General features: G+C 41.0%; 2 protein-coding genes across 5 annotated transcripts in view; both read right to left on the bottom strand.

Moving 5' to 3' along the window:
- The window catches only part of Lims1 (LIM zinc finger domain containing 1), a 122,618-nt gene extending 122,135 nt beyond the window's left edge, over positions 1–483 (bottom strand). The window contains exon 1 of the mRNA XM_090336277.1: positions 426–483. The gene's annotated coding sequence lies outside the window, so the exon portion shown is untranslated. The remainder of the gene's footprint in view (positions 1–425) is intronic.
- An 8,316-nt stretch (positions 484–8,799) lies between these two features.
- The window catches only part of Gcc2 (GRIP and coiled-coil domain containing 2), a 44,397-nt gene continuing 30,760 nt past the window's right edge, over positions 8,800–22,436 (bottom strand). The window contains exons 18-24 of one of the 4 annotated variants that reach the window (XR_016536210.1): positions 21,600–21,776; positions 18,702–18,919; positions 16,381–16,575; positions 15,057–15,196; positions 12,078–12,279; positions 10,559–10,695; positions 9,240–9,298 (exon numbers count right to left, since the gene is read on the bottom strand). Coding sequence is in view for 2 of the 4 variants with exons in the window: in XM_090336282.1 (XP_090192408.1) it covers positions 10,625–10,695; positions 12,078–12,279; positions 15,057–15,196; positions 16,381–16,575; positions 18,702–18,919; positions 21,600–21,776 (1,003 nt within the window). In the remaining 2 variants the exon portion in view is untranslated. Of the gene's footprint in view, positions 9,299–9,875; positions 10,696–12,077; positions 12,280–15,056; positions 15,197–16,380; positions 16,576–18,697; positions 18,920–21,599; positions 21,777–22,436 lie in introns of those variants that run through there. The other 3 variants (XM_090336283.1, XM_090336282.1, XR_016536211.1) reach the window with 3 other exon arrangements.

Here is a 22,436-nt window from a genome sequence, read left to right on the forward strand (position 1 = left end):
TGCGTGTTAGCTCAGGCAGTCCTGGGCTTGAACTTGGTGCCTGGCCACTGTCCTTGGGCTTTCTCAAGACTAGCACTCTACCATTTATGCCACAGCACCACTTCTGGCTTCCTGCATGCTAAGCAGGCCATCTCCTAGATTTTTTTGCCCAACACTGGTACTCTACCACTTGAGTCACAGTTCTACTTCTGGCTTTTTGATGGTAAATTGGAAAGCTAAGATCCCAGGCTCTTAAGTAGCTAGAATTACAGGTGTAAGCCAACTGTATGGGGTTCTAGCAAGTCTTGGGCAGTGCAATTCCAGTCCTGGTTCCTTGAGTGGGAGGTCCTAATCCTGAATCAGCAGGAGAGATACCTTTGTTTCATACTATAACAAAGATGAAGCAAAGAGGCTAGACTACCAGGTGGGGTAGAGAGGGTCTCTACCTTCGGCCACTTCAACTTCAGCTTCTTCCTCATTCCTTTGGGGGTGGTGGGCTCTCAGAGCTTTCAGTTCTGAGCATCCCATTATGATGCAAAGGATCTGTAGGGAGACAATAGCTACTAACCAATTCTCAGTTTTTTGCCTCAAGCTTCACTCAGCAGCTAAAGAAGGTATGCAAATTAGCAAAAACCGGCTGTCTCTTTCTTCATCCAAGTTAGAGACCAGGAGTTTGACAGATTTTGATTTTTTTCTTTTCTTTTTGCTGGCTAACGGAAGAGTCTTAGTCTCACTGGCTACAAATCTCAATCCTTAGATCTCAGGCTCTAGAGTAGCTAGAATTACAGGGATAAGCCATAAGCATATGGCTAGATCTCCGATTTTTTTTTTTCCAGCAAATTAGCCTCACTGAGGCAGGTTAGAAATCAGGGAAAAACACTCTTCTCTGGGTCAGACCCTAGGAGACACCCAAGAGTCCTAGCTCCTCGGTAGTGCCTGCCAGGGTCCTTTGCCCTTGGTGGTAGTTGTCAGTTTACCCTTAGGACTTCTCCCTAGAGGTAGAAAGACTTGTAAAAGTAGAAAAGTTCTAAAAAGGGAAGCAGGCAACTTCCCAGTAGAAATATTTAAGTCATTATTCTGACCTTTCTTTACACAACAAACTCCTACTTAAGGCTTCCATGCATATACATGCGTCTCATGTATCTATTATACATATATATATACAATATATACATTACATGTGTATACACACACACACACACACAAATATATCAAATATATACCTAGCTAGAGCCTGCTGTTTCCACCAATGGTGAACTTACTCTGGTAAGTTTCTTGCTTTGCCACTTTACCGTGTGTGTGTGTGTGTGTGTGTGTGTGTGTGTGTGTGTGTGTGTGTGTGTCTTTATTCATTTCCCTGAGTGAGACACCAAAACTTTGGGATCTTTATCTCCTAGACCACTCACTGGTAACATAGCAGGATAAAGCAGGGAACCTGAGCCATTGGAGATAGAGGTTAGCCAGAAAGGAAAGGAAACCCACCACTAGCAGAAAGGTTTGTTGGGGTGGGGGGTGGGGTGAAGAGCAAACTTCTGGCCACACAAGGGAAAAGGAGGAGAAGAGCAGTACTGGTGTTGAGCTGGACTATATAGGGACAGACAGGAGGCGGGACCACAGGGGATGTGGAAGTGATCTCAGAGCCTAGGGACCAGGGCCACTTGGGAAGACCTCAGCGGATGAGCAAGTGACCTAGAGCCTGGGATCCTTTAGCGACTCTCAGTCAGGTGATTAACAGTCAGGTGGTTACTGGTTCCAGTCTGGTGAAGAGGAAGCTGGCAGGGCTTTTCTCCCAGTAGACCTAATAGGAAACTGCATCCAGGAATTGAGAGACAGTGTTAGTGAATAGCTCTGTCAGAAACACAGAGGCAGCCACGGACTGTGGTGGCTCATGCCTATAATCCCAGCTACTCAGAAGGCTGAGATCTGAGGATCCTGGTTCAAAGCCAGCCTGTGCAGAAAAGTCCATGAGACTTTTACATCCAATAAGCTACTCAGAAAAAGCTGAAAGTGGAGCTGTGATTCAAGCAGTAAAGTGCTAACAAAGCCCCACCTCGGACGGGCCACATTTGCTTCTGGACTACAATTGTAACTATCATTTGTGTTGTTTGCAACTATCCAGCCATGTCAAGCGTATGAGTTCTTACCAGTGGAGTCAAAGAATAGATGTCTACCCACCCACCCACTTGAGTGGAACTTTGCACTGACTTTACCAGCCTCCTCCAACTGTAACCATTCCCAGCCCCATCCCAGCCAGCTGTGAGGAGGAAAATGTACTCCTTTTCCTCTAAAAGGACTGCCTTCCTCCAGGTAGGACCTTTCATTGATGGTAAGAGGCTTTCTAATTTCGTCTTATCCCCTTACCCTGGTAACCAGTTGTTAAAATGTGTGAGCTCCACTCCTTAGCACCAAGAAGAAGAGATAATGTCACCTCTTGGGTTAGGATTAAAAACAACTACAAAGGGCTGGGAGTTTGGCCTAGTGGTTGAGTGCTTGCCTAGCATGCATGAAGACCCGGGTTCGATTCCTCGGTACCACATACATAGAAAAAGCCAGAAGTGGTGCTGAGGCTCAAGTGGTAGAGCTCTAGCCTTGAGAAAGTCCAAGGACGGTGCTCAGGCCCTGAGCTCAAGCCCAGGACTGGCAATAAATAAATAAATAAATAAATAAATAAATAAATAAATAAATAAATAAATAAAAACAACTACAGAGTAGAACACCCTGCATGGTGAGTCTGTCCACCTCTGGGGAGGGTAATAACAGTGCACCCGTCTGTGCTGAAGCAAAATACCGTGAGGAAATCCCCTATATTGTGAGGAAATCCCCTATATCATGTGTTGTCCCCGGTCCCCCTCTGTGACACAAGCATAAAAGACAAAGGAAAAAAAATAAAAAAGGACTTCACTGAAGATAAAAACTTATGCTGGGCTCATGCCTATAATTCTAGTTACGTAGAGATCAGAGGATTTAACCAACCAAAGGTCAAAAGTGGAGGTGTGCCTAAAGTACTAGAGTGTCAGCCTTCCAAAAAGGTAAACAAGACTTTGAAGCCCTAAGTTCAAGACCCAGTATGAGTGAGTCCTGCACACACACAAAAAGGGGAGGGGGGGGGAATGATGATGGAAAGAGAGCTTGGTTAAGGCACATTTTATCTCTAAATATAGAAATGTCAGCATGAAATCCCTTTGCAGAGCTAATTGATTTCAATAAAAATGTGCACAAATTAAAAATGGGCAAATAGATGAAAATAAACATTTCTCTAAGAAGATATATGGAAGACATTAAAATGGTTAACATCTTCAGTCTTCAGTGAGAAGTAAATTAAAGCCACAAATGGATGAGAGCTTTTCCAGACCTGTATGATCCACATTTGAGAAGCATTTCAGAGTATCTCATGAATAATTTTGTTGGGACCGGGAGCATGGCCTAGTGGTAGAGTGCTCGCCTAGCAGTCACGAAGGCCTAGATTCAATTCTTTGGTACTACATACTCACGTGGTAGAGCCCTAGCTTTGAGGAGGCCCAAGGACAGTACTCAGGCTCTGAGTTCAAGCCTCAGGACTGGCAAAAAAATAAAGGACAGAGTATTTTCCTTCTGTATGTGGCAGGCAGAACCCACACAGCCTTTCTGGGTCAGCAGCTAGCAGAGCCTACGAGGGTTGCATCCCTGTGGCAGGCAACACCTGTTTAATAACACAGCCTAGCATCAGACAATGCCGGCCAGTGTTGCAACATCACTGCCAGGGAAGCTGAGTGTCCAGGGCTGAGTCTTCATAGGTTCTTGCCTGAGAAATTTTTGACAAATGAAGTTCAGGACAATGAAGGATAAATGTGAAGAACTTTATTCAACAGAGAAATGTTTAGCTCAAAGTGTGTGTGCCTGTTTGGGGACTTGAACCCTAGGACATTGCCTACTCCCTTGCTGGGTGTTCTTGGCCTGCCTTGTCCTTCCTTCCCTCCCTACCTCCTTCCGTCCCTCCTTCCGCACCCCCTCCTCTCTTTTGCAGGTCTTGGGGTTTGAACTCAGGGCTTGGGTGCTATCCTTGAGCTCTTTTTCTCAAGGCTAGCACTCTATCACTTGAGCTGTAGCTCCATTTCTGGCTTTTTGTGGTAAATTGGAGACCAGAGTCTCATGGATTTTTCTGCTTGAGACTAGCTTTGGATCTAGATCCCCGCCTCCTGAGTGGCTAAGATTATAAACATGGGCCATCAGTTCTGATTTTTGTTTGCTTTAAAATTTCTTTTATTTTATTCTACCTTTCAAGAAAATATCTCAATAGGTTCCTAAGGTATACTGTGTGTGTGTGTGTGTGTGTGTGTGTGTGTGTGTGTGTGTGTGTGTGTGTGTTTTAGTTCTTAAGTAACTTACTGACTGTTTATGGAACTACAGGTTATAAGTCATTCTTGTTCAGAATTTTGAAGCATTTTTCCAATGTTTCCTGATAGTACTGCTATTGAGAAACCACATGCTTTTTTTTTTTTTGGTTTGAGAGTGTGTCTCACCATGCTGTCCTGTTTGGCCTTGAGCTGAGTTCCATTTTATACGGGACTGGCCTTTGTTCTTTTAGAAAATGTTTTTAGACCTTTGTTCTATACTTTATGTTGTCATATCTCAAGTATGTCCTTTTTCATTTATTGTACTTTCCCTCTCATCAGTCCTTTTCTTATTTCTTTAAAAACCACTATTTTAGCCAGGTGTGGTGTCTCACATCTATAATCCTACCTACTCCGGAGGCTGAGATCTGAGGATCACAGTTCAAAGTCAGCTCTGGCACTAAAGACCATGAGACTCTTATCTCCAATTAATCACTATAAAACGGAAGTGGTGCTGTGGCTCAAGGGAAGGGCAATAGCCTTGAGCTGAGGAGCTCAGGGACAGCACCCAGGCCCAGAGTTCAAGCCCCACAACCAACAAAAAAAAAAATCTATTTGATTTTCAGAAACCCTTGTTAAGTTTCTGAGCAGCTAGACTGGACTCTCTGTTCATGTGTTTTATTTTGCGTTTCCTTTCTTTCACTCTCTTTTCGTGCCAGAACTGGGGCTTCAACACAGGGACTTATGCTCTGGTTAAGGTTTTTCACTTGAGCGATGCCTCCGTTTCTACATTTTTACTGGTTAATTTGATATAAGAATGTTTTGGATTTGTCTGTCCTGGCTGGCTTGGAATGGAGCTCCTCAGATATCAGCCTCCTGAGAAACTAGGATTGTAGACATGAGCCACTGGAGCCTGGTTTTGGTCGTGGTTTTATTTATTTAGTTATTATAAAGGGGTTGTGCAGAGGGTTTACTTCATCTTTGATTTACATTTTTTCCTATTTTAGTTTTTTTTTGCCAGTCCTGGGCATTGTTGTTGGACACTTTTTGCTTCAGGCTACTTGAGCCATAGCATCATTTCCAGCTTTTTCTATGCATGTGGCACCAAAGACTCGAACCCAGGACTTAGTGACTGCTAGGCAAGCACCCTACCACTGGGCCACACTCCCGATCTGCTGCCTCTCCCTCCTTTTCTTTGTATTCTCATGAATTTCTACCGTTTCCTGTTCTCTGTGTAGGGTATTTTTAATTTTGTTTTTGGTCATTTGTGGGGCTTGAACTCAGGGCCTGGGCACTGTTCCTGAGCTCTTCTGCTCAAGGCTAGCACTCTGCCACTTCGGCTCACAGCTCCACTTCTGGTTTTCTGGCTGTTAACTGCAGTTGAGTTTCATGGACTTCCCTGCCTGTGCTGGTTTTGAACCATGATGCTACATCTCCACCTCCTGACTAGCTAGGATTACAGCCATGAGCCACTTGTGTATCTGCAGCAGTGTTGGCTTAGTGGTCATAAATTACTTTTACCATGGAAGTTTTTTTCTCTCATATATCACCATATCTATATATATATCTATATATCTATATCTATATCTATATCTATAGATATATAGATATATCTCACTATAGTCAGGTAGTTTTTTTTCCAGACTTGAAATATTTTTTTTCAGACTTGTCATGCCTGCATTGCATTTAAGTTTCTGCTGAAAAGTTTCTGGTATTCTTATGGGTTTTTACCCCCTCCCATTTTTTTCCAGTCCTGGGGCTTGAACTCAGGGCTTTTTCAAGACTTGTGCTCTACCACTTGATCCACAGCACCACTTCCAAGTTTTCTGTGTATGTGGTAATCAAGGAATAGAACCCAGGGATTTGTGCATGCTAGACAAGCACTCTATTGCTAGGCCAAACTCCTGGCTCCCAGGATTTCCCTTTATAGGTGACAACAGTTCTATGTGGTTTTTAATATTCTTTCCTTGTTCTGTATGCCTAATATTTTGTTATATGATGTTGGGGTCTTCTTTTTACATTTTTTTTCCAATTATTTTTTTGCCAGTCACGGGGCTTGAGCTCAGGGCCAACACTGTCCTTGGGCTTTCTCAAGGCTAGAACTTTTACCATTTGAGCCCTAGCACCACTTCCAGCCTTTTCTATGTATTGAACCTGTAATCAAACCTGGGTCTTCATGCATGCTAGGCAAGCACTCTACCACTAGGCCAGACTCCTGGGCCAATGTTGTTTGTTTTTAATTTGTGGTCATGGGGCTTGACCCATAAGTTACTTAAGAACACACACACACACACACACACACACACGCACACGCACACTCTCTGCGGGAGGTGTGCCTCAGTGCTTTCAGATTCTGCCTAGTAGCTTTTCAATCTGGGGGAGGGAGCTATCAGTCTGTTTGGTGCCTCCTCCATTTGTCTGACTTACCTTGCTGGAGCTTTTGTGCTAGACTTGCCACCCCAGGGGAAGACTGTGTTGTGGCTGAGGACTATTTCCTTTCCTTTACCTATTTCTCTGTGCTTTTCAGCTGTCCTACCATTTTTTTTCACAGTTCTTGCTGCTCTTCCTTTCTTTATAGTCTCTCCTTACCTTCACTCTTCTCATTGATAGGCTAACAAGGAGGAAGTGTGTAATTTTGCCACTTCAGTACTTTTCTGTCATTTTCCTTCCCATGTTCCTTTTTGTATGGTCAGACACCTGGGGGTTGTCCCTGAGCTCTTCAGCTCAAGGCTACTGCCCTACCCCTTGAGCTACAGTGCCACTTCCATTTTTTATTTTTTTTAATGGTGGTTAATTGGAGAAAGAATCTCATGGACTTGAGTGCCCTGGGTGGCTTTGAACTGTGATCCTCAGATCTCAATCTCCTGAGTAGCTAGGATTGATTACAGCTGTGAGCCACTGCTCCCGGCCTCAGCCTAACTTTTAACTCTAGGAACCACTGGCACACAGTAAATGGAATGACAGCTATCTGACCTATACTGTGTATTTGTTTCTTCTTACCAGAGCGTTTAAGAATGTTTGTAATTCCAGTATGACCAGTGGAGGAAATACAGCATGAGTTATCCCATTGGATTGAGTCTAGCGATACAAATTCTTGCCCCAGCTCTTGACAGGTAGAAAGGTCTTAAAACTAAATGAACATGGCCAGGAGCAGAGCCTAGTAGTAGAATGCTTGCCTAGCATGCTCAAAGACCTGGGTTCAATTCTTCGGTACCACATACTCAGAAAAATCGGAAGTGGTGCTGTAGCTCAAGAGGCAGAGTGCTAACCTCGAGCAAAAGTGTTCAAGAACAGTGCCCAAGCCGAGTTCAAGCTCCACGACTGGAAAAACAAAAAACAAAACAAAAAAACCAACAGGATAAAGTAGGTAATGGTATTACACTAGTAACTTATTCCCTTAGTCACAAACTGCTTTTCTGGCTATATCCACTCCTTTCAGTGGTGGCCTGTTTTCTTTTTGTTACTCATTTCCTACTTGGAATTCCCAGAGGTTAATGAATTCTACCCATACCTCAGCAAAACACTTCATCTGAGGCCTCCCACAGGCTGAAACTTTTACCAGCATCTGCTTCTGCTGCAATCTATGTATTATCTTACCCAAGGATAGCTCAAGTGTTGCTTTTAGTTCTGGTGGGAATAGGGTATCAGATATTACAGGAACCAGGGTCAAGTTGGCATATGGCAGAATTATTATTATTATTTTTTTGCCAGTCCTGGGCTTGAGCTCAGGGCCTGAGCACTGTCCTTGGACTTTCTAAAGGCTAGAGCGCTACCACTCGAGCCTTAGCACCATTTCCAGCTTTTTTCTATGTATGTGGTACTGAGGAATCGAACCCGGGTTGTCCTGCATGCCAGGCAAGTACTCTACCACTAGGCCAAACTCTCAGCCCTATTATTATTATTATTTTTTCCAGTCCTGGGCTTGAGCTCAGGGCCTGAGCACTGTCCTTGGACTTTCTCAAGGCTAGAACTCTACCACTTGAGCCTCAGCACTACTTCCAGCTTTTTGCTATGTATGTGGTACCGAGGAATCGAACCCGGGTCTTCATGCATGCTAGGCAAGCACTTTAACCACTAGGCCAAACTCCTGGCCAGCCCTATTATTTTTTAAAGAGATAGATGGGAGTGAGTGGTTTCAGTAGGCTAGCCTCAAACTTCTGGGTTCTAGGGATCCTATGGTAGTTGGTCTCCTGGGTGGTTGGTACTACAAAAACATGCCAATGCATGTGGCTTAGTCTAGATTTCTTAGCACTCAACTGTAGAAGAAGAGAAGTTATGAAGATTGCAATTCATGGACCAGGAGATTGGCCTAGTGGCAGAATGCTTGGGTAGTATGCATGAAGAGCTCTAGCCTTGACAAAAGCCCACGGATGGTGCTCAATCCCCAGGACTGGCAAAAAAAAAAAAAAAAAAAAAAAAAAAAAAAGCAGACTGCAATTCCAATTCATAAGCCCATTTAAAACCTGAAGTAATACAATGTTTAACAGAAAGAGTAGTCAAAATTGTAATATACAGTTAAACATATTTAATAGTAATACTAAAATAATTGTTTTATTTCCTCATTGCTGAAGCCTTGAAAGAATGTCTTTTGTAATCAGTTATTTATTTTTACTTTCATGCAGAAATGTATTTTTGTTATTACCTATGTTATAACATTTCTGTAAGACAGATAAAGTGAAGTTTATTTAAATATTCTTACAGTTACAGTGTATGCTGCTGGCATACTCATATTCACAGTTTACAAAGTAAAAACTCAACTGTTAAGGTTGGCTCTGAAATAGAAGCATTTTTCATTAATACATTCATCAGTTAGGTCTGTTCCTCTACATCAGGAGAAAAGGAATATCAATTTTTTTTAAAAGAACAAACAACTTGTCAGCAGCAAATTTCCGTTAGGTTGGACACTATGTCCCTGGGAACTGAAGCACAAAGTTGGATCTCCCGCTGAGATGAAAGTTATAGCATAAATTGCAGGCTTAAGAACTGCAGAGAGCATACTGTATAGTGATCTATTAACAAATAAATATTAAAAATAGAATTCTCAGATTTAAGAATACAATTTTTATCTAAATAAAATATATTAAGAGGCATCAATGGCAAGTAATGCCACTAGCTAGCTAGAGTTACTCACAGAACTGTGAAAACATAGCCCTCATATCGGGGTGTCTCTTTCAATCCCTTTGGAGGACAAGCTGAAGGGATGACACTATCTACTTAATACTGGAAGCACTGGTTTCAATACCAACGAATGCTGACACTGTTCTGAGAAATATTTGAGGGGATGAGAGAATTCTCAAAACAGATTCATGGCTTGTAAGTAGGGCACCAAAATAATAGCCCTGAGAGACACACCAAAATTACCAAAGCTAAGGTGGAAGACCCGTCAATTCAGCTGGCATTACACCAGCCAGTACCAAGGCTTATGATAACATAGTAAGTTTTGAGAGTATATACTTTAGAGAAAAAAAGGGCAGTTTATTTTCAAGCAAGCAACTAAATGCACTGTAATTTAACTTAGCCTCATAATTAACCCCAGCATATTTACTTAATTCCATAATAAACATAAGTCAACTTTACCAATTAAATGATAATTTCTAAACTCTCAGTAATTAATAACATCTGAAAATCTGACCTTACAAGCAAATGGTCTTGAAACATTATTTGACTTTTTTGTTTTGTTTTGTCAGTCTGTCGTGGGGTTGAACGCTGGGCCTGGGTGCTGTCCCTAAGCTTTTCAGCTCAAGGCTACTGCCCTACCCCTTGAGCCACAGCACCACTTCCCCTTTTCTAGTGGTTAATTGGAGATAAAGAGTCTTTCAGTCTTTAATGCCTGGGCTGGCTTTGAACTGTGATCCTCAGATCTCAGCCTCCCGAGTAGCTAGGATTACAGGTGTGAGCCACTGCATCTGGCATTGCAACATTATTTGAAAAACTTAAAATTCCAGTTGGTACTGTGCCAAAATTTAGCTTCAAAATTCACAGTACTGCCAGGAAGTGGGTGGCTCCCAAGGCTAAAGAGACAGGGGGTGGTAGAACTTTCCTTGTTTTCTCTTCCAGGGATGAGCCCAGGAGATCATAAAATGTGGTGCCTGTGGTGCTAAATCAAGAGGGCTGTGGTTGGACCAGTACCAACACTTAAAAAACTACTGTACTTTTTCACTTAAGCTGAGACACTAAATAGATCTGCCATACCTATTTACAAATACAGGAGGATGTGAACAGATACACACTTTCTAACAGAAGAATGACAGCAATACATATGAACAAACCATTTTTTCCCCAAATGGATTCTATTTGATTAACAAGAATTGTCTTTCCATTAAATTTTTTTCTTTTTATCGAAGTCCAGACCAACTATGCAGATACGATGCCCAGCCAGAGGAACGAGAAGCATTTTCTTCCTCACCTTTGGAAGATAAGAAAAAAGGTATTAAATTTTCTCAATGTGAAATCTATATTGTAGAATCATGCGATATGCAAATAATGTCCTTTTCACTGACTGCATGCCATTCAAAAGATATCTTAAAGGTTTTCCTTGGCAGGAGCTAGAAATTCATACCTGTAATCTAAATATTCAGAAGACAGATTCAGAGGAATGAGGTTTGGAACAGAAAAGTCTACAGAGAGTTTCCCAAGCAACCAGTGAAAGGGGTGGTAGTGGATGCCAGTGACTTACACCTGTAATCTTAGCTACTCAGGAGGCCAAGATCTAAGGATCATGGTTCAAAGCCAGCCAGGGTAGGAAAGCCTATGAGATTCATATATCCAAAAAACTGGAAGTGGAGCTGTGGCTGAAGTGGTAGTACACAAGCGTTGAGTACAAAATCTTAGAGATAGCGCCCAGGCCCTGGGTTCAAGCCCCAAACTAGCACAAAAAGAAAAAAAAAAGCAGGGGTGGAAGCATGTCTGAAGTAGTAGAGAAATGGTGAAGCAAGCAAGCAAGGTGAGTACAAAGTTCTGAGATCAAACACAGCACTACTAAAAATATTTAAAGAAAGTTTTTTTCCCCCCTTAAGAATATGGCATTAGATTTCCCCAGTTGAGACAATTTAATAGTTTTATAGAGAGACACAAAATGAAGCAAATAAAATTAGGCAGAAGTCATCTGCTACAAATAAACAATATTATCACACCATAAGAGGTGACTCCATCTTCTCACTTCGTATTCTGTTCTCTTTTTTTTGGTGGTACGGGGACTGGACTCAGGACCTTGCACTTGCTAGCACTCTACCGTCTGAGCCGTTCTGCTAGTCAGTTCACATTGGTCACTTTTGAGATGGCCATAGTATTCCTACCTATGCTTCCCTGAGATGCCGGGATGACAGGCGTGTATCATTGCACCCAGTCACTGGTTGAGCTGGAGTCTCTTGAACTTCTTTTTGCTCAGGCCTCAAATCATAATCTCCTGACCTCTGCCTCCTCAGTAGCTAGTTATACCAGACTTCTTTGACTGGTGCTTTGCCACTTGAGCCCTGCCTTCTTCACATTAGTTTGGGGATGAAGTCTGGAAGATTTTCTGTCCTGGCTGTCTTTGAACAGTTATCCTTTGATCTTTGCCTTCTGTGTAGTTAGCATTACAGGTGTGGTTACAGTACTTAGCTGCATTATTTTTATTTTCTTGAGGCAAGGTTTTCTTAGAACTTGTGATCCTTCAGTACTACCCTTCCTAGGTACTGGGATTACATGCATACACCACCATGCCTGGCTTTCACCTATACAATTCTTAAGTACAATGGCAATAGTGAGAATAACTTATAGAACAGGAATAGTAGCACTCCTGTCACATACCTTGAGCAATTGTAGCAAGTTTTCCCTTTTCTTCAGGGCTGAGCTGCAGCATCGTGTCTATAACAGGAAGGAGCCTTTCCCTCTCACTACCTGGTTTGAGGAAAATGAACTGCAGCAAGACATTCTTCAAGTATTCTAGGTTAGCTACAGACTTCTCTCGTTCTTGATTCCTTTCCAGTCTTCTTATTTCACTTTTGAGAAGCTAATGTTGGAGAAATGAGTACAGAAATGGGTTTTAGGAGCTTCTGGTTAAACATACCAGACTAAACACATGTCTTTTCCTGTAGTGCCTGACTCCTACCCATGACAATAAAATGGGAGGGGGTTCTGGGAAGAATGAGTGAGAGGCAACAAGAAATTCCCAAAAGAAGAGAAGCACATGAAGAAGCAGAGGTAACTCAGTCTAGCAGCTTTCCAAGTACTACGGACAAGGAGTGAATGTATACCAGGTCAATACTGAGAAGCTCCTGACTCACAAGCACAAGGTGTCATACAAATGGTTGGCTGAAAGCTGAAACTGGAGGAACATTCTACTAAGCAAGCAACTGGAACTACAAGCCTATAACCATGATGCCTCCTCCACTTCTACTGTTCTCTAGAAAACAGAGGGAGCCAGTGAGTCTCAAAGCAGGCCCCGAAGTAAAGGGCCACAGTGTCTCCTAAACCCCTGTTCTGGTCCTGCTCCCACAGAGGGGACAGAATCATATTCATGGGGAACATCAGGAATAATAAGCACAAAGCATTATAAAATACTATCAGAAAAATGGAACGAAAGATGATAAAAACAGCTGGATGTTAAAACTCTTGAGGACAATTTTCAGGTTTAAACTATGTTGTAGCTTTTGCTATTATTGTTTTATTTAATCATTTTAATACAGAAAATTGGACAACTCTGTTCTAAAATCCACGATTGTTTAAAAAGTGACAAGTTTACTGGGCTAGTCAGTGAACTGATAGCGTTTTGACTAGTGGAAATAATATTTTCATCTTAAAAAATTGTGATTATAAGTGGATGAATCTAGAGCGAATCATGTTGAGTGAGACAAGTCAAGACCAAAGGAACAAAAGGAGCATGGTATCCTTAATATGTAGCTATAAGATCCAAACAGTACAAGAGCAAGGACTCAATATTTGCATACCCAATGTTATGGACATGGTACTGGAAATACAACTACATAGACATAAAAACCTATGACTCTATAGGCATAATATTTTATTTCATAAATTAATATGTATCTATGATATACAAAACCTTTAGCCTAATTTTGATTCTGTTCTAAAAACTGAGTGCCAGTGATTATATATAGAGATTCCCTTCTTGAACACTTGTTTGTTAAACATGTCATTTGAAATATAATGTAAAAATAAATGTTAATAAATTCTTTAATAAAAAATGGTGATTATAGAGGTGATTTAGAAAATGGTTAGTGAGGTAATGAACACATTTCCTTTTGGACAATGTCATCCCTCTCTTCCTTCTCTCCCAGTAACAACATTATTTTATGGAGACAAATACTTAAGTATTTAGTGAAGAAAGAACAAAGTGCAGAGGCAGAAGCTTGTGCCTTTCAGACAACATGAGTTTGAATTTGGTATTATCATTTACTTGTTTCATTTTCTTTTGCCTTCAGAGACAATGAGGTTTAAATAAGGGAATATGTATATTTAAAGTCAGGGGTTCAAATCACACTGATCAGTAAGTCTTATCCTTAGAGGAGATTTGCTACTGACTCAGGATGCTTCAAGATAGTAACTTTTTCTTCTGACACTACAACTTCCTTCATGTCCCCTGGGGACCTTAGAGAGGAAGAGCATTCTTGATCACTTTACCATCTCCCCCAAACATGGCTAGGTGCCTTCAGCTCAATGGTGTGAATTAGAAGGCACTTCATATGCATTTGTTGTTGTTTATGTTGGTCACAGGGCTTGAACTTGGGGCCTGAGTACTGCTAAGCTCACTTGCTCAAGACTAGCATTCTAACACTTTGAGCTATAGTGACACTTGTGGTTAACTGGAGAGAAGAATCTCATGGACTTTTCTTCCCAGGCTGGCTTTGAACCATGATCCTCATATCTCAGCCTCCTGAGAAGCTAGGATTAAAAGTGTGAGCCACCAGCATCTGGCTAGTGCTTTACCACTTTGAACTACAGAGCCACCTTTTAAGTCTCTTTTATGCACAAGTCTCCATCTCTCCAATTTCTTCACCTTGGGGCTTCTTAGAAAATAAGTAGGAATAAAGTCTTTGTAAAACAGATATCAAAGCAGATTTTCTTTTTTTTCATTGGTTGTGGGACTTAAAGTCTGGGCCTGGGCATTGTCCCTGAGCTCTTCAATTCAAGGTTAGTGCTCGACCACTTGAGCCACAGTGCCATTTCCATTTTTTTTTTTCTGGTGGTTAACTGGAGATAAGAATCTCATGGACTTTAGTGCCCGGGGCTGGCTTTGAATCCTGATCCTCAGATCTCAGCCTCCTGGATAGCTAGGATTACAGACATGAGCCACCTCGCCCAGCAAAAACACATCTTAGGAATCTAATAAAAAGAAAATGCCAGACTTTATAGGTTTACACCTTTAGTCCTAGCTACTCAGGAGGCTGAGATCTGAGGGCTGTGGTTTGAAGCCAGTCCAAGTAGACAAATATGAGAAACTCTTTACTTCCAATTAAATAGCAAAAAGTCAAAAGAAACTGTGGCTCAAGTGGTAGAGTGACACCTCTGAGTGAAAAAAAAAGAACAAAAAAGAATGTGCAGCCCTAAATTCAAGCTCCAGTGTACACACACACACACATACACACACACACACACACACACACACACACACACACACACACACACACACACACACACACACACCCCCCCCCCCCCCCTCTGGATGCTATCTGAAATGTTAATTTCTCAACTTGGGTATGTGTATACAAAGGACCAGAAAATCAAACTGGCATGAAGTGTTTTCATGATGGCTAGGTTTTTTGAACTCACCTTAATTTGCTCCATAAGGATGGCGTTGGTTGCTTCTGTTTCCCGAAGCAGGCCATTTAAGTGATCGGCACTTTTGGTGGTGGTAGTGAGCTTTTGAGCTAATTCTTCTTTGGTAAATTCAGCATGCCACAAAGGAGGTGCTGTAAGATTTTATTTTAAGAATTAATTTTCAAAATCATTATAGATTACAAATTAAGAAAACCATGTAAACAGCATATATATATATATATATATATATATATATATGTCTGCTTTCTTTGTAATATATCTCAATAAAAAATTCTCAAGTTGACTTCAATACAAGACAGAACCTCTGCTATAATGCATGTTGTTTAGTAATCTCCTATAAGTCCCAATTCTGAAAGTTGTTTGTTTTCAAACCTTTTCCCCCTTCTTGTGGTGCTGGGGATTAAACCCCAAAACTCAAGCATGCTAGACAAGTTCTCTCCCTCTGAGTTACTTTTCCAGCCCTAGCCCATTTCACTAGTTGCATCATATATCCTTTATCTGTTATGTTCCATAAATGAGGTTATTTCTCTTATAAAGGAAGCATTAACTTATAGTTAATACATTTACTTGTATTACAGAACCTCTTAAGTCTTCCATATATTGGGATAAGTATCATTATTTAGATTTTATAGAGGAAACAGGATTAAAGCAAAGTTATTCTGGTAAAAAAAAATAAATCAGAGACAAGTATGATTCTGGAGTCTTCTGTCATTTTATCTCCATATGGCTAAGTCATCACTGTTGGCTCTGCTTGTGGTATCTGTCTCACACTGCCAGTGACTAATGTTATGGTTTGGAGTTTAAAGTCTTCAGAAATCACACATGCTAAAGCCTATTGGTGTTGTTGTGGTATGGAATCTTCAGGAAGCTAGGCTACAGGCATGGATTTTTTTTTTTTTTTGCCAATCCTGGGACTTGAACTCAGGGCCTGGGCATTGTCTTTGGGTTTTTCTCAAGGCCAGCGCTCTACCACTTGAGCCATAGCACCACTTCCAGCTTTTTTTCTATGTATGTGGTACTGAGGAATCAAACCCAGGGCTTTATGCATGCTAGGCAAGCATTAGGCCATGCTCTCAGCCCAGTACCATTTCATTAAAAAGAGTAAATTAAAATGGTAAGTTTTTCAGAAGGTTGAAAAAATACTACTTTGTAATACCACTACAAGACTGCAAACCATCCATTTCTGGCTCAAGCCTAGAGCAGTGTTATAATTTTAAGAAGGATTTGCTTCACTTTTCATTTGAAAAGATGGTATAATACTGAAAAACATTTTATGGAGAAGCTAAAGGAAAGTATTTATAGAATGTTAATATACCAAGTTTGATCTCAGGTGAATTAAGCAGCTGCTCTAAAGACAGTGTATGTGTGTTGGTGGAAGATACAGATTCAGTGTCAGTTGTCTCCATTCCTTCTCCCTCTTCTCGGGTAGCAGTGTGCATGTCTAGAAGTGGGAGGTCTGTGTTTCTCCTTTCTCGAAGGTTCTTCCCAGGTTGGTGCGAAGAAGCTGGGCCTATTAAATATTTTTGTAAAGCATAAATGTGAGGTTGTTTAAAAAGTGAGGATTCAGTTTTAACAGATACTCAATACAATTAAAATGAACATGGGAATGTCAAATGATTAAGAAATTAAATAACGAAAGACAAGCACATGGTGTAAGAAAATTGCTATACAGTCCAAAGCATTTAGTTACACAAATGTGTACCATTCTAGTCACCTCAGCAGAGGCTATTCTTACAAGCTAACTAAGCTAAATAGCTGGGTCACACAAAGATCTAAACCGTACTTCTTAGTTTAGTAAGGCCTATGCTGTTGTTAAATATGGGCAGAAATTCTAAAGCTGGAATCCAGCTGTTTTTTGTTTTTTTTTTTTTTAGTTAGGTTATTCCCTACCATTATGTAACATATCGTCTCCATCACTGCCCTTAAACCTTTACCTCTCCTGCTTTCTGGCACTGACCATTCACACCTACAGAATTCAGACATCAGAGTACAATGCAGAAAGCCAAATAATACGGTTCCTGGGTAATGCTCTCCCTCTCCCCTCACCCCTCCCTCCCTTCCTCCTCCTTCTCCCCCGCCCCCTCTCTTTCTTTCTCTCTCTCTCTTTCTTTCTTTCCTTCCTTCCTTCCTTCCTTCCTTCCTTCCTTCTTTCTTTCTTTCTTTTGGTGCTGGTCCTGGGGCTTAAACTCAGAGCACTATCCCTGAGCTTTGCTGCACAAGGTTGGCACTTTACAACTATAGTGATAGCTCCACTTCTGGTTTTGGTAGTTAATTGGAGATAAAGAGTCTCACTAACTTTCCAGGCCAGGCTGGATTCAAACCTCAGATCTCAGCCACCTGAGTAAAATTACAGGTCTGAGCTACTAGTACTTTCTTTTTTGCTGATAATAAACATATACACACAATGATGAAATTTGTAAGATTACTTTGCAAATATTTACTAACTTGATAAAAATCTAAAATCTAGAGAAATACAATGATTCTGTCTAAGGTTTCTTAGCTAAGTTAGGGACCAGAATTCTAACTCATTTTTTTCGTTATTGTTGTTTGGTTTGGCGGGTACTGGGGTTTGAACTAAAGGCTTCATACTTACTTGGCTTGCTTGAACCACAGGTGTTAGGTTTAATCCAGATTGTTATTGTTGTTGTTGGTTCTGGGGCTTGATTTCAGGGCCTGGACACTGTCCCTGAACTTTTTTTGCTCAAGGCTAGAGCTCGATCACTTTGGCCCACAGTTTTACTTCTGGTTTGTTGGTGGTTAGAGGGAGATAAGGGTCTCAAGGATCTTCCTGGCCACACTGGTTTTGAACTGAATACTTAGATCTCAGTCTCCTGAGTAGCTAGCATTATAGGTGTGAGCGATTGGCACCTAGTTTAGTCCAGATTTAAAGAAACAGAATTTAACTTGTTTTCTATCCCATAAGTTTTTTCTTATTCTTTCAAATCTCATCAATTTGGCTGCCCTCTCTGAAGCATTTTCCCTATTTCTTATATTTTGCCAACTACTATTGCAATATTGACTTCTCTTCTGACTCCTAATACATGTTATGTTTTCCTGAAGTTGTCTTCTGACCTCAACAATATTTTCTTTGGAAAACAAAGCAGTGTCACTATGGTCAACGCTTTCCTATCTCTTCCTGGAAGTACAACAGATGATAGTAAGTGTGCTGATATAAAGCCTTAACTGAGTTTTTTTTCCATATATTTTTTTATTATGCCTTAACTGCATTTAAAGGGAAAAAAATTATATTGGCCAGGCAATTCTTTAAGTTCAGTGTTACCACAGTGCCTCTTGCTAAAGAGTAGGTAGATTTAATGACCAACAATGAAGAACACCAAGCATAAAGTAGTGAATGCTAGAGTTAGAATTCATGTCACAAAACTGATAAGAGTATGTGTATCTAGACAGAAAGAAATACTCCTTTACAAGGAGAGTTAATAGTCATGAAACTCAGTACCTGGAAGATTTCAAGTAGTTCAAGTATCTTCTTAGTAAATTCAAAATTCATTCATCACAGAAATGGTACTGATGGCCACTTAGGTAAGTTTCTGACTCTCTTACAAGAATGTACTCAAGTGACAAAATGACAAAATGTGGAAACACAAACAAGCAACACTTCCATGGGTACATACATACTTCTTGTGGTTGGTTCACTCTTGAGCTGGAAGAGCTGAGCTTCCACCTTGGAGAGCTGCTGCTGTAGAGTCTCCATTGTCTTTCTATGTTCTTCCTGCAGATGTCTCACTTGATCTCGGAAACTGTTGCGAAGGACCTCATTTTGGGATGTTAGCTGACTCACTGTCTGGGCATGCTCAGACTTCATCATCATGTTCTCTGACTGTATTGAACACAACCTGGAGGTGACAGCAACTTAGTTCATATTTAGTTTCCACTTAATTTGTGGACTCATCCCTTTTGGACCGGGTTCTGTATCATCTACGTGTCTAGACCAACCTTTCTCCTCTGCATTTGCAATCTATTAGCAATGTCACAGTGCTGATGATTCATCGTCATCTAGTTTGAATGATTTTTGTGTGATACACAGTTCAGATGAGGAACTTGGGGACCTTCCTTCATGGTGCAGCAAAATATTTGTAGAGCAGAAAATAATTATACTTTTATTCTTCTCATTACTCAACTTCAGATCATCTTATCTGGGCAACTATTTTCTGTTATCTTAAAAACATTAAAAAGCTAGGTGCTATGGGCTCACACCTATCATCCCAGCACGAAGCTAAGTTCTGAGGATCATGGTTCAAAGCCAGCTAGTGCAGGAAAGTCCATGAGATGCCTATCTCCAATTAACTGCCTCAAACAAGCTGTACGTGAAGCTGTAGCTCAAGTGGTAAGAGTGCTATCCATGAACAGGCCCAGGCCCTGAGTTCAAATCCTAGGACCAGCACAAAAAAACAAACTTAAAAAGAATACTTTTTATACAGAAAACCTTAAAAGTATTCAACTTTGAGTGACAACCTTAAACACAAAGGTTTAGTTTTCTATAGTGCTTTCAAATCCCATGTACGTCAGAACCGAGAGACACCTTAATAAAAATATGGCCACCTAGTTTTCATACTACAACCTCCTTATCAGATTCTCCAACACTCTCCTGCTTTTTCTAGTTTCCTCTGGGAAGCTGACTCTAGGCAACATACCTATAATTTGGGAATCACTAGTTTTAATCATGTACTTGTCATTTTGGGGGTTTGGTTAAAAATGCATTTCCTATCCACATGAGGGATTTCTCATAAAAATGCAAAGAATATAGAGCCAACTAGAGAACGGGAAGATGTCCTTTATTCATTCTTATGCCTGCTAGTATAAAATCGACTTCTGGGCTGGGAGTGTAGCCAGGTGGTCAAGTGCTTGCCTACCATAAACAAAGCCTAGGTTCAATTCCTCGGTACCACATACACAGAAAAAGCTGGAAATGGTGGTATGGCTCAAGTGGAAGAACGCTAGCTTTGAGTAAGAAGTGTTCAAGGATAGTGCCTAGGCCCTGAGTTCAAGGTCCATTACTGGCAAACAAACAAACTAAACCTATTTCCATGGGGTAAACACTGTTAATTATGTCTAGTGTAACTTCTGTCCCCGGTACATGCACATACCACATGAAGTTTAAAATTAATTTTAGTACCAGAAGAGAGATAAGCAATAAAAATTACAACTTTCAGAAAAGGTGTTTTGTTTTTGGTGCCAGTCCTAAGGTGTGAACTCAGAGCCGAGTACTGTCCTTGAGCTTCTTTTAGCTAGTGCTCTCCCACTTGAGCCACAGCTTCACTTTGTTTTGTTTTTTTTTTTTTTTGGTCAGTTTAGTGAAGATAAGAGTTTCACAAACTTTTCTACTGGGCTAGTTTGAACTTTGACCCTGTACCTTAACCTCTTGAGTAGCTAGGATTACAGGTATGAGCCACTGGCGCTGGGACAGAAAGAATATGTTTTTTTTGTTTGTTTTTTTGCTAGTCCTGGGACTGAACTCAGGGCCTGAACACTGTCACTGGGCTTTCCTCAAGGCTAGTGCCCTACCACTTGAGTCACAGCACCACTCTGGCTTCTTCTATGTTTGTGGTTCTAAGGAATTGAATCCGGGTCTTCGTGCTTGCTAGGCAAGCACTCTACCACTAGGCCAAACTCCCAGCCAGAAATGATATCTTAACTGAGAAGCTCATATCATAGTCTAAGGGAATGTCACAAGTAATTTTGTTCAAGAATTATCTATGGAGAAGATAAAGAAGAACCACAACCACTGGCAGTCACAGTGAGTTCCTAAGCTCACTGGTAGAATGTCTGCCTAGGCTCCGGCTTCCATCACTGACATTGGGGAAAAACTTCCAGGAGGGTAAGGTGAGGCTAGGGTGAGTGTTTGATAAGTCTTCTATATTGTCCCAGTTATTTATGGGTGTATGCTTGTGTGTGTGTGCATGTGTATGTGTGTGTAGAGGGGAGAAAAATTAGCCAAGTGCAGATATGAACTTGTTGGCCTAATGAGCATATTGCATTTCTTTTGGCCAGTCCTGGGATTTGAACTCATGGTCTGGGTGCTAAGTCTGAACCTCTTTGTGCTCAAGGCTATTGCTCTACCACTTGAGCCATACTTTTGGCCTTTTCAGAATCGTTATTAGAAATGAGAGTCTCATGGACTTTTCTGCCCAAAATGCTGTGAATAGTCCTCATATCTTTTCAGTGTCTACCTCTAGCTGGGTACTGGGGGCTCACATTTGCAATCCTAACTATCAAGAGGTTGAGACCTAAAGGATCATGGATCAAAGTCAGCCCAGGCAGAAAAGCCTGAAGACCTCCATATCCAATGAAGTAGCAAAAAGTTGGGCTGGATGTGTGTCAAGCAGTATACTACCAGCTGTGAGCAAGCAAGTTGAGAAATCTCCAAGCTCTGAGTTCAAACTCTGATATCAACAAAACAAACAAACAAACAGAAATGGCTGCTTCTTCTGAACCTACATCTGTCCTAAGAAGCATCTCATTAAGGAACTAAGCTGTGTGCCTGGTTCTTGGTGTGAGTGCTGCTGGCAGACTTACTTTTCCCGCAGCTCTGCCTCTTTGCTCACAGTTTCCTGTAGCATCCTGTTGTGCCTCTCCAGCAGAGTGTCATGCTCAGATTGCAGCGTCTGCAGTTCACATACATTCATCTGTAAGCTATTCTGGCTGTCTTGTAGTTTGATTTTCAATTGGTCAATCAGCAATTCCAGCTGTTCCCTAAAACAGAAATAAGCAGGTGTAAAATATTCTTTTAAAGAAGTGATACTCATTTGGGGCTTCATTATGTACTTTAATCATTTAATCTTTCAATGTTATGTTCTTGAGAGTAAGGATCATTCTAGAGGCAATACGAAAGTTCTAAGAAAGACGGGAGCAATGGCGCATGCCTGTAATCCTAGTCAGACAGGGTACTAAAGCCCATGGGACTCTTATCTCCAATTAATCACTAGAAAATGGGAAGTGGGGCTGTGCCTCAAAGAGGTAGGGTGGAAGCCTTGAGCTGAAGCGCTCAGGGACAGGCCCAGGCCCAGAGTTGAAGCCCCATGACCCCACCCCCCAACCAAAAATAAAATAAAATAGTCATAAGAATTCAGATTTTAAATCTCAGGCTCTGGTTTTTTTTTAAACCTGAATTTTAAAATATCCTATTATAATGGAACAGAGCACTACAGAGCATCAAAACAGCCTATTTAAAATTTGTCATTAGGTGAGAAAAACAAACAAAAAGAACAAAACAAACTTCATATAGGTCTAATTTAACTGTTATGAGATTAGGGTGTTAGAATAAAATATGGCTAGAAACAGTGGTAACACTTTGTTTTTATTCTGTGTATTAATATGCAACCTCAGCTTTATGATGAGGTATTTTTGGGATTT

The sequence above is a fragment of the Megascapheus bottae genome, chromosome 7, assembly GCF_031878675.1.
Source record: "Megascapheus bottae isolate mThoBot1 chromosome 7, mThoBot2.hap1, whole genome shotgun sequence".
Classification (NCBI taxonomy): Eukaryota; Metazoa; Chordata; class Mammalia; order Rodentia; family Geomyidae; genus Megascapheus; species Megascapheus bottae.